This window comes from Epinephelus lanceolatus, chromosome 21 (assembly GCF_041903045.1).
Source record: "Epinephelus lanceolatus isolate andai-2023 chromosome 21, ASM4190304v1, whole genome shotgun sequence".
Lineage (NCBI taxonomy): Eukaryota > Metazoa > Chordata > Actinopteri > Perciformes > Serranidae > Epinephelus > Epinephelus lanceolatus.
The window spans coordinates 21,713,328-21,730,012 of record NC_135754.1 but is presented as its reverse complement, the minus strand read 5'-3'; the positions used below and the strand labels follow the sequence as shown (position 1 = coordinate 21,730,012).

The 16,685-nt window shown below is 42.0% G+C and overlaps 1 protein-coding gene across 2 annotated transcripts in view; it reads right to left on the bottom strand.

Annotated features, from left to right (window-relative positions):
- afap1l2 (actin filament associated protein 1-like 2) overlaps positions 1-7,104 on the bottom strand; it is a 67,199-nt gene extending 60,095 nt beyond the window's left edge. The window contains exon 1 of one of the 2 annotated variants that reach the window (XM_033611888.2): positions 6,670-7,104. In XM_033611888.2, the coding sequence (XP_033467779.1) occupies positions 6,670-6,685 (16 nt within the window). In that variant the 5' untranslated portion in view covers positions 6,686-7,104. The remainder of the gene's footprint in view (positions 1-6,669) is intronic. The other variant, XM_033611889.2, reaches the window with a different exon arrangement.
- Positions 7,105-16,685: the final 9,581 nt, after the last annotated feature.

Sequence of the window (16,685 nt, the reverse complement as noted above, 5' to 3'; positions counted from 1 at the left end):
GCTTATTGCACTGCTCTCAAGTGGCTAAGAAATCAATTAATGCAGGTTTAAAGGGACAGTTCACCCCCCAAATCGACTGTATTTATCAATCTAGATTGTTTTGGTGTAAGTTGTCAAGTGTTGGAGATATAGGCCACAGAGATGTCTACCGAACTACACCTGCAAACTGTATCACCACACAAAAGGAAGAGTGCATCTACTCACATACGCAAGGGGCTACTGGTCGTGACAGTGCAAGATGTAAACATCAATGCCGTCCTCCTTGGGTGAGCAATAGTGGTAGCTAGCTCAGTGGTGCTAGGTGAGCTAGCAGTAGATGCACACTTCCTTCTGCATAGTGATTGTGGGTGTAGTTCGGTAGAAAGAAAATAGTTCCTGAATGAATCTGCTCACAAGAAGTTCTGTGGATTATCTTGAGTAACCAGATCGTGATTACTAGAAAGAGACATTGCTGTTGAGGTATTTAACTTTGTTTTTTGGCACTTTGAGCACCACAAGCTGAGTGCCATTAAGTTCCATTACATTTAAGAGAAGGCAGATGTGGCGGCCGATATCTCCAACATTCAGCAACTCACACTAATACCATCTAGATTGATAAATAGAACTACAGGTAAGCATTTAATGCATTTTTGATTTGGTGTTGACCTGTCCCTTTAAGTATACTTTTACATTGAAAACAAGCTAATATCCAAACAGCATTAACTGATTTGTGCAGAGAAGTGCAACATGCAGAAAACTCAATGTCTACTTTGCCAGGAAACGACAGTTATATTGTGACTCTACACTATTTGTTCAAACAACAACACACACATTTGTTTTTCCCACAAACACACACAGAGATGAAAAATCTGCCAGCCCTGGGCCATGCATGATGCATAAGAGGCTCACTGTGGTTCCACCTCCTCCTCTTAATCCATCCTTCAATCTCCCTCTCCCCTGACTGTACCTTCTCTCGCTCCACAGGACCCCACTGTCAAAAGCATTGTCCTCCAGATATTTTGAGGTGTGTGGGTGTCTTTATGCATGTATATACCACTGTGTGTGTGTGTTTCCTATTAGCATATACAGTGATAAACAGATTCATGCTGGAGTAAAAGTGAAGCTTTACAAGGCTCCACAGTTTGGGCCTGATGAGAAAGACAGCGACAGACTAGAAGCAGCTGCTGACAAATAAAAACTAACTAGCAATGCCGCCTCAGAGTCACCCACATAAAAGCTCCTCTGCTTAGTTATTATCCCACAGATAAGTGGCTGCAGGGAGAGTAACATCTAGTGAGTGTGCATGTGTGTGTGATTACAAGAGAGTAAGCTCCTGTTCTACTGTTTCCTTCAAGAGTACCAGGTGAGAAAAAAAACACAATACAGGTCTGATCCAGAGCTCCTGTATCCAATAAACAAAGCCACGTTTGATGTGTTGTAAACGAACAGGAGCGAGACCCAGAGGGCGAAAAGGGCCAAACTCACATGGAGCGCTGAGCTCCCAAAGATCAGGAAGACCGTCTTTCTTTTCATCATTTTTATAGCCCAGTCCAGCTTCCTGAATTACCCGCACTCCACTTACTCCCCGTTGGCGAGAGCAGCCCATGACACACACACACACACACACACACACACTCATAAGTGAACCAGGAGACCCCATGCCAGCCCTGATGGCCTACATTTTAGCTTGCCTCCGCTGAGCTTATGGGAGGTCAAACCTACTAAATCTGCTGACTCTGTCACATTGTCACGCTCCACTGAAAAGCACCTTTGAAACTCTAATTTTTTTAACTGATATTACCCGAGCTGCACGATTTATTCGACTGACATGATCCCTGCAGTTTACAGCCTGTAGTAGGCTATTAAACACAAGCTCTGGAAGCACTGCCAGCACTGGGATACACGTGTTTATGAATGTGAAGTAACCTCTCAGAAACAAGTGGGTTTTGATACTACATCAAATAAGACAGTGCACACAAACATTTTATGGGTAAATAATGGTGCTGCTGATGGTTGAAATGAAGCTCTTGCAAAAGTTCAGTCAGGAAGACTCCTTACATGCATGCTTACTCTCTATCTCTAGCTGTCATTTGGTGCTGTCAATTGAGTCATCAGCCGATTCACAATCAACTAAAAGCACAGCGATACACCTTCTCTGTCAGCCTATCATCTTGCTGCTCCTCATTTTTAATATGGTTCTTTCTCTGCTGTAGTTCTTTCATGCTGCAGCCGTGCGCGCCCTCCACCTCCTCGTAATCACCTAGTCTTCTTGGATTCATCAGCCTCAACTGCCTCATCAGCCATGATCCTCAGAGTCATCAGCCGCCACCATCTCCACAAGTGCATAGACTCCATGAGGGGATTTATCTTGCCACCACCCAGATGTCCCTTGATCCCAAACTCTGTGGTCCAAGTGCCAAAAAATCTTAGGCCATGTTTACATGAAAATTATCCGCTGAAAATGGAATCGTTTCTCATTTTTGTTTTGAAAAAAGATCCGTGTTCAGACGACAACATTTTGATAACAATCGCCCACCACAAAAAATGACCAAAAACGCTGTAGTATACATGCCAGGCCAGTAGTTGGCTAGGGTTAGTATGACTTCATCTGTTAATCTCTACACTCCTGTTTGAAACATTATCTTTACTTCATTTATCCGTCTCTCCTGATTCAACTTGAATTTGTTAATGCTAAAGTCTGTCTGAATCTGGTCCAAACCTTCCTGCCTTAACCGATCAATAGTCCCATAGACAAATGACTACAGGGCACTTTACAGAATATTATAGCAAACCATTTTATTGTAAAAGAATAAGTAAATAAAAAGATAATATCTTTTGCTTTTCCCAGCAAGCTTTTGCTTTTTTTGTAGCTGCTTGTGTGTCAAGCCAATAATCCCCTTCAGAAATGTCCATCAATACATCTGTCCCCCACCATCAGTCAGTCTGCCTCCATCCCTCTTCCATTTTATTTTGGCAGCGATCACAGAATCAGCTTATTGTTGGAGAGCATGACTGACACTGGAGGCAAGAAAAGGAGCCGTCATCTCCGACCCCATCACTGCTTTTCTGGGTGAAACCCAGCCGCAAAGAGCGTGAGGCGAGCACGGCCAATTCAACAGAGACACGCTTTACCAAGAAACTGGTGGGATCCTTAATAACACAGAAAGCAAAACAAGCAAGGGCACGAGGTGGAAGGCAGTGATTGACAGGGAAAAGGAGATAACAAATACTGGAGATGATCTTGCAAAAATAAACAAACATTTCCATTCCCTTTATGGAAATATTTAGGGAAATTACATTTTTAAAAGTGCAGTCTGTAGGATTCAGTGGCATCTAGCAGTGAGGTTACAGAACTGAAACTTCTGTGTGCCAAGCATGTAGGAAACTATGGTAGTAGCTACTGTAGAAACAACATAGTGAACTCCTTGGAAGAGGATCCACTCTGTATGTAGATATAAACAGCTCATTCTGAGGTAATGAAAACACAATGATTCTTATATTTAGGTGATTACACGCTAATGAAAACACAGTTAGGAATTTTATACACCTTTTCTGCCAATAGATGCCCCTGAATCCTACACTGGACCTACTAAACTTAACTAACAGTGTCGCAATAAATGGCGATATATTGAATCAAAACCCCTGTATCCTGATACGTATCATATCACTAAATTCTTGCCATTACACAGCCCTATCCTCTACTGTAACCTCAAGTCTCAAACATGTCCCATCACAGCCCAAAGGTCTTTCATACCAAACACAGTTCCAGGTGGTTTCACTAATTTGATCCCCATCTCAGGCTTAAGGTATGAGAATTGGTAAGCTGCTGAAAGTCGCTCCTCTGGAATGAAACCTGCATGAGTCAGATTTGAGAGAGAGAGAAAAAAAAAAACGGAGCATATCCAGAATGCTAAACAATGCCTCGCCTTGTCATTGGCCTCCCTGAATTTTCCCAGGTTTCCTTTACTCTACCTCCTCTGCTGGCTGCCTGTGGCTGTTAGTATCTGATTCAGTGTCCTGGTGCTGCTGCGTACGGCTGCCAAAAGAGTGAACTCCAGTCCTTGTTTCAGCCACACACACTCAGTCTCTGCACTGTGTAACCCCCATGCCTTCAGCTCGAACATTCTCTTATGAATTACATCCTAATTTTGACACACCCTGCAACATGTCTTTGGCTCAGAATTAATTAATTTATGTTGCAATGCTCACCCTAGGCCTGTGACCTACCAGGCACAGGCCTAGGGGTCCAAAGTGTAAGGTAAGGTAAGGTAAGGTAAACTTTGGGGCAATTTAAGATACAGACAGACGTCATGAGTACAACATAACACACAGTATCCAGTATCTCACACACTGTCAGGGGTAAATCATGAGCATTAAGGGTCACTGTTGGTTAACATAAGCAACAGACGGTACAAAGGATGATCTGTAACACTTAGTGCTACATTTAGCGAGGCAAAACCTCTGCCCTGATGACAGCATCTGAAACTCAACATGGAGGGGGTGTTGAGAGTCTGAGACACTGAAACCAAGCTAAAGACGTGACCGTCTCTTCATACAGATGCTGGAGGTTATTAAAAGCAACACCAGTGATCTTACAGCACAACTTAACCACTTTGTCCAACTTGTTCTTGTTTTTAAGGCTAAGAATACCAAACCAAAAGACAATGTTAAAAGAAAGAATGGACTCTATAAAAGCAGAGTAGAACATTTTCTTGATAGTCCTATCTAAGAGGGCACCCCTGGACGTGTAAAGTATTACTCAAATTAACACGTAGTGGGCAGGAAGAGACTCCAAATGACCACGAGGAGATGCAAAACCACAAAAAGATGCATTGCAACTACAAAGAGATGCAAAACAATGACATATAAACAACAATAAAGTGTTGTGTGTCTCTCTCTTCTGTAGGAAAGGTGCATTTCTGTGCCCAGGTACCCACTGTCTGATAATCTGCCCCTGTGTGTGGGCAATCCACTACAATTAAGTCTCAACAATCAACAGTGTTAGAGACACAAAGTGAACAATGTAGCTCCCCTGGTGGACGATCAGTGTAATGGCATTAATGTTGAAACACAACATTGAGATGCATCACTCCCTTACGCTCTGTCAAAATTGATGTACTGTATACTGAGATGTTGCATGTGATCAGGGCTGCAACTTTTCACTATCAAATAGTCTTAGTTTCTCAGTCAGCTACTGATTTAATGTAGAAAATGTCAGGAAAAAATGAAGCATGTCCATCACAAGTCAGCAGATGCAAAGATATTCAAGTTACGATCATATAAAACAGGGAAAAATGCACACCTTCATATTTAAGAAGCTGGAACCATCGAGAATATTTGGCATGTTTTGCTTAAAAGTGACCAAACATGCAGATTCATTTATTGCAGTCACCTTATCAATTCGTCAAGCTATTCTTTCAGCTCCATGTGTAATGGATACATGAAGGAACTATTTGCAACACTGGTTATTTTCTCTGACAGCGTGTGGGAGACGAGGCTGTCTGGTCAGCTGCAGAATGCTGCAGCAAAAAATTCAAATTGTGGTGATCCCATTCCACTTAGACTAGTTGCTCATTGTTTGCAGTCCACCAAGCAACTTCACCCAGACCAGTGACGGTGAGGGTGGACTCATAGTGTACCGATGGTCCACACTGTCAAGTGCTGAGCCAAGGATGACTAACCTCCCCCTCTAAGTGTGCTTGTTGTCTTTAGATGATCCGACAGCAAGGTGATGGTCCAGATCACTCTACCGGCTACTCTCAAACTCTTTGCTTGTGTCCATCAGGAAGTATTAAATGGCCTTGCTCATCCCTCATGGACAAATAACCACAGGAATTCTAGGAATGCCGTGAGAACAATGTTGCTGCTATTGGAATTCATCAGTGGCCACAGTGTAAACTATTTTATAGAGCCCACTTGGATGGCGAGGCGGATGGGGATAAACCACACATCTTCATATTCTTGGTGACACTGGGTGCATTCAACTCTGCGTCTGAGGACTTGCTGCCCAACGTCAGCTCATAAGTTTGACGAGACGGGCTGTCTTTTTAGGAAGGCTACCTGTAGTCCACCTCTAGAGTAAGAACTTTAATCACCAGTACTAGTGGCAGGGGACTGATACCAATGTGTCTTTACAGCACAGTCCAACTGCAACTATAGTAAACTCATCAGAAGATGTAGATGCCTTTCTGTGTTCATGCCGGTATCTATAGGTGTATATGTATGGGGACACACCCCCCTCAATATTTTGTACTGGTCCCCACCCCACCCTTAGAGAAATACTTTTGTTAAGGACTTTTGTTTTGACATTTGCACCACAAATTTAGCAGAAAATTAATGCACAAATTGGTGTATGAATTCACCACAATGCAGGAAATTAAGTGTTTAACCACCCACCCAAACATATGTGCCCCCCCAATGTTGAAACCAAACCTACACCCTTGGTTGTATCCCAAACTTGGAAACAAATCATCATTGTCATTGCTTTCCTAACCGCTCTGGCAACATGGGAATTACTTTAATGCATCTAAAATGTATAAATGTCACATTCTGGTGTCATTTTTTAAACATATGTGATCAAATACTGTTGTAAATGAGCTGTTAAGTAGTCAGTTTCATAAAGATGCATTGTCAGCGATGACATGGAGACACTCGCAGACACAAAGTTTTAAACAAGAACCCTCTTCTTACCTTTGTGCTTCTCCATTCCCTCGCTGTTTCACCTTCTTACCCCTCGCTTTGCTTCTCTCATAAACTCAAAACAATCCCAAAACTTTTTTTGCTGACAAGTTTTCTGAGTGATGGGACGGCGAAAGTCTGCGGAATGCAGCCCGACGCTCCCCGTTTTCAACAATGCGCACTGACTGACTGAGTGACTGGCTGCCTGTGCTCAGACCGACTCACTGATTTGACGGAACAACAGCGCTCTCCTCGTCCTCCTAATCTGGTTTTGCCGCACCTCCTCTCTCGCATGCAGCATCCACACTGCTGCTCCCTGCAAAGTAAAAGGGACCTCCATTTGTCATTCAGAGGCTCCCATGGGTCCCATAACAAAGTGAGGAAGAGTTTCACTTGTCATCACCGAAGAAGAAGTTTTCAAACTGAGAGGATCCTCTTTACAGTTTCAGTTTGGGCTGTTTCCTGCTCTAAATCCATACAGTAAATCTTGGTTTCAAAATAAACACATACGATCACTGACTCATAAGACTAAGGAAACGTGCGATGCTCCGGCGCGTGGGTGACTTTTGCATAAAAGAAATGTGTTCATGCGCAAGTTAGTGGCCAAAATCTGTCAGATCAGACAGAAACAGAGGAAGTGGTGTCTGGGACAAAAATCTGACATGGTGCAGATTTCATAATAAAAATATACTTTTACGCACCAGAAAAGGTACAGTACATTTACGCATCAGAAAAAGGGAACTTCCCTGACCAAACAACCGCCCACCTCCGTGGGAGCACCATGACCGGGTGGAGGTATGACAGGAATGTCACGCAGAGCAACGCAACATGCTCCAGGAGATGATTAAAACGCATGACGCGCGCATGTGTGTTTTGTATAAAGTCTCCACTTTTGGCTGAAGCAGCACTTGGTCACGGTTAATTATACTGCACCAGTCGCGCCCGAAATGAGCTGACTGCAGCTACAATATAAGGCAGGTGGTAGTCCTGTGATGTCATCTGATGTTGGTTAATGATACACTCTCTAGGGTGGGGTGGGGGCCTTGTAATGGGAATTTCTCTCCCAGAAAGGCAGGGTCCTCTTTATGTGACTGCTGAAGTTACTCACAGGTGACATTACAGTATGTCAGCTGGCTTCCAAGTGACCCTCTGTGGTCCATGTTAAGACAACATGTGTTTGATGACTACACCATGTCTGGGTGTAAGTGGTTTGTACATTAAAGAGACAGTTCACCGCCATATTAAAAATACATATTTGTTTTCTCTTACATAGTGCTATGTTTCAGTCTAGATTTTTTTGGTGGTGGTTGGCAAGTTTGGATTTATAAAAGCTCCAGGAAAAGGAACCTCCATTTCAAACAAGAGAGACAGAAGAATGAAGTAAAGATACTATTTAATACAGAATATGAGTGTACAAATGAGCAGATGATTTGTGCTGATTGAGATTTAACATAAGTCTTTGGTGCTTGGACACCAGAGGAAGATATTTTATCATGGAGGGACATCTGAGCAGCAGCAGGATAAATTCCCCCATGGAGTCCAGACACTGATGGCTGATGACTCAGAGGCTGATGGCTGATGAGGCAGATGAATCTGCGAAGACTAGGAGGTGAATGGGAGGTGGATGGCGCACACCACTGCAGCAAGAAAGACCTACTGCAGAGAAAGAACCATATTTAAAATGAGGAGCAGTCAGATAGGCTGACAGAGAAGGTGTGTCGCTGTGTCATTGGTTGATTATGAATCAGCCGATGATTCAATTGACCTACCCAGACAATGACACCTACAGATAGTGAGTGAGCATACATGCGAGGAGTTAATGGCAGGGTGAGAAAGAAAACTTACAGCCTGAGCATGAAAAGTACTGTCTTCCTGACTGAACTTTTGCTAGAGCTTCTTTAGTGCCCCACAAATGGTGTCGTCGTGTTACGTAAAGTTATGTATGTTAGGTTTTGAAAAAAGGAATATGTTGATGACATACTTTAAAATAACTCAAAGTTCACTTGGTTTCACACAGAATATAAACATCGGTCTCCTGGGGGGAAGTCCTGTCTTGTTTGACCCATTCACCACCCCAACCTACCTACTAACATGGACTTTAGCTCTTTATACTACTTCCTTCCTCACTCCTGTCAGCACATAGGTCACGTGATCACTGCCTTCCTGATTACGTGGGTTATATACGAATTCTGGTGCACAACTTTTCATAAGTACGAACAGTTCTTGAGGACAGCCTGCTCTTTTCAGTAGATGCACATCAGTTAGCTCAGTGGTGCTGGGTGAGCTAGCAATAGATGCATGCTTCTTTCTGCGCTATGATATAGTTGGTGGGTGTAGTTCAGTAGAAAGAAAATAGTTCTTACATGAAACTGCTGACAACAATGTATATGGATTATCTTGAGTAATGGGGTCATGATTTCTGGAAAGAGACATTGCTGACATTGAGTTTTTCAAATGTATTTTTTGCCACTTTGAGCACCACAAGCTGAGTGCCATCTAGTTCCATTATATTCAAGTGAAGGCAGCTATGGCCGCTATCTTCAACACTCGGCAACTCACCCCAAAACAGCCTAGACTGATAAAAAGCACTATGGGTAAGAGGGAAAATATGTATTTTTGATTTTGGGGGTGAACTGTCTGTTTAAAGTAACAGTTTTTAGTCATAAAATGGGTTCAGCTTTTCAACATCTTCACCCATCCACTTGTACTTTTACATTCAGGGTCAAAGGGTGCTGCAGCTCACTTAAGAGGTCAGCAGTCTTGAGGGTCAGACAAGGTCAAAAGCTGAACTCAACACAGACACAGCAGAGGCTTAGAGCAGAACCAAGGACTTCTCTGCTGTACAGTATTGTGACAGTGCTTGCCAGTGAATATTTGCAAGACATCTAATAAATGGAGGTTCTGTTCCTTGGAGCTTTAATAAGTCTAAATGCAAAAACTGCCTCTCTAATTTCACAAGTTTCATGATGACTTATCTTCATTCAGGGGATGTATCATTGCCCCTCTATCTGTGCTAAGATTCAAAGTTCTCTGAAAAGATGCCATTTAAGAAAGAACAGCTTACCGCTAGTATTGAGTATCTGTGCTGTCTTTCAGTAATGCATACACATGCAGGTAATCCTTTACCTATGAGCTTCTTGTAATTTCTCACAACTAGTTTCTCCAAAGAGTGTCAGGTTTCTCATAAGATCCAAACAACAAGCAACAATCCAACAAGCAACAATATCTGCTTGACATTTTCTCACGTTATGGTTCAAACTCACTGTGATTTGTGCGTTGGCATGATTTTTCTCTACAGCTGAAACTCAGTCCCTGAGCAAAGTGTTGATAATGGGAAGTTTTATTAGTTTAAATCTATTAGTGTAAGACCAGGTTTATATCCATCTGTGCAGGCTTTATTTTCCAATAATAACATTAGAAACGGGCGACTCTAAAACCTGTCAAAACATTGTAATGTAATATAACACTGTATATACTTGATATATATAATGGGCCATACCATTTAGCTTTTATTACCTTTGTGCTTTAAGTGTGGGTCTAATAATAGTAATGATACTAAAAGCTTGAAACAACAAGACGGACAGTTACTGTAATTCAGAACCAGACACTAAAGATATCAGAGGACTTAAGTCTTATGCAACCCTGTGGCTCTTTATATTCACCAGTTTACAAAAGGAAAGACATTCTTAAAGGTCCAGAGTGTGGGATTTAGGGGTTATAAAACATAATATGATCTTAAGTGTATAACCACCTGAAAAATTACTGGGAGGCCACACAGAGATCAAAGCTTCTTTTGCAAGTGAGACTTAGCGAAGACAAGCACCATCAAACACATGATAGCAACATCAAATCACAACAGCAACAATATTTAGCAATATTTAGTCTAGAGTTTGTTAGTAAATTGGAGCAGCTGCAGTTAGCAGCGGCCACTTCCTTAACTTAAAGCTAAAAATCATTTAAAGAGATGATGAGCTGTTTTTACCTGCAGGGGGTGTGGGTCCTCGTCCATGCTTCTACAGTAGCCCAGAACGTACAAACCAAACTCTGGCTCTGGATAAGGCCATTCAAGTTTTTGCATCGGCCACCATAGTTAGCAGCCGCTCCATGACGAGCCGAACAGCATTGGGAAAACACAGATTTTAAGCATGAAACTGCTTTATTTAGTGTTTTCAGTGGTTGAATCATCAGGTCTGTTTGTTATAGAGAGGGAAAGACCTCTGAGGATAATTCGGCCTCTGGTAAAAAACTCCTGAACATCTGGGTTTTAAGTTATCAGAGAAAAAAGGTGAGCATGCATTAGCTGACACTGGGCCAGCTGCCCCTCTGTGATGTGCCAAACAGCATCGGAGAAACACTGATTTGTAATGTAAGACTCTTTTATTCAGTGTTTTTAACTGTTTTAATCAACGGGTTTGGTTGTTTTGGAGAAGAAGAGACCTCTGCAGATAATTCGGCTCTTGGTAAAAACCTCCTAAATGTCTGGATTTTAACTTATCAGAGAAAAAAGCTGAGTACATATTAAGCTATCAGAGGAAAAGGTGAGCATGCATTAGCAAGTGCCTGGCCAGCTGCCCCTCTGCGATGTGCAGAACAGCATAGGAGAAACACTAATAAGTAATTTAAGAATCCTTTATTCAGCGTTTATATCAGTTTTAATCACCTAGGTCATTTGTTTTGGAGAGGAGGATACCTCTGTGGATAGTTTGACTCCTGGTAAAAACCTCCTGAACAATGATTGCTGAGGAAATCCTAACCAGAAGTTCACACTTGGCACAAGGAATAAGTTTCAGCTGGTTCCAATCTGCAGTCCTCACCACTAGATGCCACTAAATCCTGCACACTGTCCTTTAAAGTCAGTTTTATTTGAGTTGGTAGCCAGTGAAGCCTATAATGTGAGCTTGCTCGAGGTTCTTTGTGAAGGTCTTAATGGGGCATTTTGAATGATCGGTAAAGTCCTTATACTTCTATTATGGTTTTGGTGGACAGACATAGCATGGAGCTTCAGCTTACAGAGTCTAAATCAATGCACTTGCCAGTTAGGATTAATTGACAGTCTAAATACCATAGGATAAGCTGGTTAGAGCAATAATAGACCAGCATTCTGCCGGGATTTTGTTGAATGTACTCAGTTTAAGTGTTTTCAGCTGAATGTAAAACTCCACAGGGTCTGTTTCCAGGATGGTAAGCTGCCTCAGAATGTTGGCAGAGCTAGTTTTCATTCTGAAGAAACGTCTGGCTTTTCATTTATTGTAAGAAAGGCTGAGATTTATTCAATGCAGTGGGAATTTGAGGTGGTTTTTTTTTGTCTATCTGCGTGTCAATGCCAAGGCCAAGAATGAACTTCCTGGCTCAATATTTTGCTTTTGTTGTTATGCACAAGCACAAAAGAAAATTTGCACTTGAGCAAATCTTTTCACCGTCTTCTAGGGCAACTACAATGTACGGTAATTATTGTTAGCCTGGAAGCTGTGTCTATTAGTCTGCATCTCTGTTCAGACTTCACGGGTCAGCTGAAAGTCAACGGGTGATGTCACAGTTTTTCTACACTTTAATCGTATAGCCTTGAGTGACTGGTGAAAGTGTGAATGTGAGTCAGGCATGATGGCTCAGCATGAATTAAATACAAGGGTGGTCTTTCTTTGTCTGTGTGTCCACAGCATAAGAACTGTCTTTTTAATCCAAGAGGGGAATTCCTCCAGTGCAGCAGAGCTTCGGAAGCCCCTGGCTGTGCGGGTGGTTTCAGGTCTTGAACATTCAGATTCGGATCATTTTAGGTCATCGTGCTTGTCCGTGTGAGTGAGGTATTTGTGTGTAGGTGGGGGAGGGTGCTAAAAGTCTCTGAGTGAGTCGGACACACTTGAACTTTACAACATTACATTTTTTTGAGTCAAAGGTGCAACTTCAGAGAGGGCTTCTCTCCTCCTTTCTGCTGCTGATTGGAGCACAAAGCGCATTCCTCAGCTGTGAATCAGAGGACAAAGGTCACTGACTCAACTCCAAATTAGCACTGGACCCTCTTTGATTCAGGGGCCTTTCCCATGTTTGCACACATATACACAGACACATAATGCAGCACCGATCCCCTCAAAAGCGACCCCCCATTTATTTAGGAATTCTCATCTAATCTATTCTAAACCATGCACCCCCCCCTCTTACTGTTACGTCTGGGAATTTCCAAAGAAAGTTGAATCCACTGATTCTGCTGCACCTCCCTGTTGTTTTAAGAACATTTCGACCAAGAATGCAGAGGGCACTGGCTTCAGACACACTACACCGTGTAAAGATGGTGCTCGCTTCCCCGCGCCACAGAGGTGTGTGCGTGCACCTGACTAAACGCCAAGAGGCTCTCCCGTGGCTTAAGTGGAAGAGTGTTAAGTCATAGCGCGATAATATTGTTTTTAGTTCATGCGTGCTCAGGTTCACAGCAACCTCTGTGGAAAATAAACAGTGGTTCGTCAGATTTCAAAGTGAGTGGATGACTCATGTGAAGGCTCAGAAAATATGGAGGTGATACTTTTGGTGGCATCTTAAGTCTTTCCAGGTAGGTTTTGTCTGGACGACACTGCGAGTGGTTATAGAAGACTGGTCTTCTAACAATCATATCTTAAATAAGACTGGGAAGAGTTCAGGTATTCAGATTATTTCCCAAATAAACCATGCCCAAAACACACTAATTACTTTAATTCTATGTCACTAATTGCTGCCACACCAGAGAAAAACAAAAAACAAACAAAAAAGGATCAGTATCACATAATAATGTAAAAGTTTATTGTTATGACAAGACATTTTCCTGTTTTGACAAGACATTTTCATGGGCATCATGGTGTGGCAGTGGTTCCTGGTTCGAACCCAGGGTGGAGGAGCCCTTCTGTGCGAGTTTACATGTTCTCCCTGTGTCAGCGTGGGTTTTCTCTGGGTACTCCAGCCTCCTCCCACAGTCCAAAGACATACAGGTTAATTGGTGACTCTAAACTGGCCGTAGGAGTGAATGAGAGCATGTTGTGTGTTAGTCCTGTGATAGTCTGGCGACCTGTCCTGGATGTACCCTGCCTCCCACCCAATGTCAGCTTGGACAGGCTCCAGCCCCCCGTGACCCCCAGCAGGATAAGCAGTTAGGGAAAAATGAATGAATGAATGAATGAGACATTTTCATGTTATTATGATATATAAACATATCACATTATAACAAAAAAAATGTATATTGTTATGACAATTTACTTTTCACCTTGTTATGACATAAAAGGTTTTGAGTTATAACATGAAACATTTTATAACAATAGATTGTTTTAACATGTTTTAAAAGAACATATAATGTAAGTATATTACAGTTAAAGTTTCTTGTTATAACATGATAAGATTTATATGTCATAATAATGTAAAGATATCTCAAAATGCACATCTTGTTATAAGGATAAACTTTTCACATTAGAACGTGATTCTGATTTGTTTTTTGTTTTTGTTTGTTTTGGGTTTTTTTGCGTGGGTTTTCTCCAGGTACTCCAGCTTCCTCCCACAGTCCAAAGACATGCAGGTTAAATCGTGACTGACTCTAAATTGGCCGTAGGTGTGAATGTGAGCATAAGTCATTGTTTTTGTCTATGTGTCAGCCCTCTCGCCCACTGTCAGCTGGGACAGGCTTCAGCCCCCCAGTGTCCTCTTACAGGATAAGCGGTTATGGGAAACGAATGAATGAATGAATGTTTGTCTGTTTTTTTCCTGGCATGGCAGCAATAAGCTTTTGTACTAACTGTTTTGTCTTTAACATTAATAGTCTTTATCAAACAGGATGTTCATTCATTCATTTTCTGTAACCGCTTATCCTGTTAAGGCTTGCAGGGAGGGCTGGAGCCTATCCCAGCTGACATTGGGTGAGAGGTGGGATACACTCTGGACAGGTCACCAGACTATCACAGGGCTGACACATAGAGACAGACAACCATTCACACTCACATTCACACCTACGGGCAATTTAGAGTCACCAAGGATGTCTTTGTACTGTGGGAGGAAGCCGGAGTGCAAACTCCGCAGACAAGGGTCCCCCCACCTCTGGGTTTGAACCTAGAACCCTGTTGCTGTGAGGCAACAATGCTAACCACTACACCACTGTGCTGCCTTAAACAGGGTGTATGCTGTACAATTCCAGTGAGTCATTATCTACAATCAAAGGTCATTGTCTCTCTTACATGTAAAATCATAGCAGAGGTCTTCAGATGACTCTTGGAGCTGATTATATCCAGATGAAGACCTCCAGCTGTGAAACTGAAAAAGTCTGTATATCTCAGAAGAATCACTGTGGGTGACATGAGAACATGTGTTGTTCCATTATTTGTTGGTACTATATCTGCAATCCAACATCAGGATTTATTTCTGGATTGAATTTGCAAAATGAGCTGCTCTGATTTACATTAATGGAGTAATACAAGTAAATTACATTTTAGGGTGAACTGTTCCTTTGATTCAACAAATCTTATTAAAGTTTGAATCTCTCCTCCCCTCCTCTTTTTCTTACACTTCATCCCATCTTATCAGTGTTGGTTCATAACATAACTGTGCTGCCATTTTGACACTGTTGATACTGACTTTATTTCAATAGACCAAATAATGCCGTGATTCTCAACCTTATTCATGTCAACGATCCCCAAATTCTTACACATTGATGGACGTACCCCAAGTTGATAGGATTTGTTTTAGGGACCTCCATCTCCATCTCTTTAGGTTGTTAGATATGAGTGAGACCAGCACTCGGCAGTTTTAAACCACAGTTGAGGAGATAAATGTGGAGGAAGTGAAACTTTTGATTGGAACAGTCACTCATATGACCCTTGCTCACACCGGGCTCACTTCTATAGCAAATAAAATAGTGAAAAATAAACTACATCTCATTTTCACAAGACAAGATTTGGTGTCTGAGTGGAATATTAACGTGGCATAACTTTTGCTTAGATAAGATACAACAATGGATACAGTCATAGGCCTCTTGCTGAGAGCACATTTTGACACTTCACAGAAAAAGCACAGGGGCAAATAATAAAATGAATGAAGAATAAATTCCATTTAGCTGCCTCAGCTTCAAGGTCCTGGTATTGTGCATGCTCGCTCACTGTCACACTGTCATGGCTAACTGGGACACTTGAATAGAAAGGAGCCATCACTAATGTTATTTGTAACATCTGTGCTATGACTATGAAATCTCAGTGGTCAGAGCAGAAACTTGTGTTCAGTTGCTCCAGTCCCTAAACCAAAAGTCTGTAGAGTTTGTGTGTCAGTGTTAAGAGTCGGCACCCCGCTGGGTTGCATTTGAAGATCAATGCCTGTATGTCGCTGTGCAGCATTGCCACCTGCAGGTGTACGTGTAGAAGTGTGGACAGCTTCAGATATATGACTCCTTTAATCAGCCAGAAATCATCAATAAAGAATAATAATGTGGGATTCTTGCATACATGAAAGTTAAAAATGACTTTTCTGTTATATTCAGCAAAAATATTATCTAGTATATGAAAAAGCAGAAGAAGAGTAATGCATTTTTTTCATCCATCCATCTGCCATTGAATCATCATCTGTATGATAGACACAAACAAAAGCACATTTCAGATTTCTCTTTACTCTGCCGCTTCATACAACTCCAAACCCCTGAACTGTCAGACTCCTCAGTGTGGCAGCTGGCACCCTGACAAGCCCCATCTCAAACAAAGATAAGTGCTCTCTCAGCGAGACGTACCGTATCTGATATTAGAGTACAGTCACAATGGTGCCTCCTCAGACACATGAATTATAAGAGACTTTATTAAAAAGTGCCTGTCCCTCCTTGACCTTGTCACTGAATTCTCCCCCAACCATTAGTGTCAGTTATTGAAAATTACCCCGAGATGTGCCGGGACCTCATGTCGGATGGGAACATAATTTTCACAAACAAACTGACACGTAAAATCACATGCATTTCAAATGCAGATGCAGAAGTTCGGCCTCTTTGCTTTGGTTAATTCCAGTGGGGAGACTGTAGCTGTGGAAATTACTGACTGTTTTGTGAC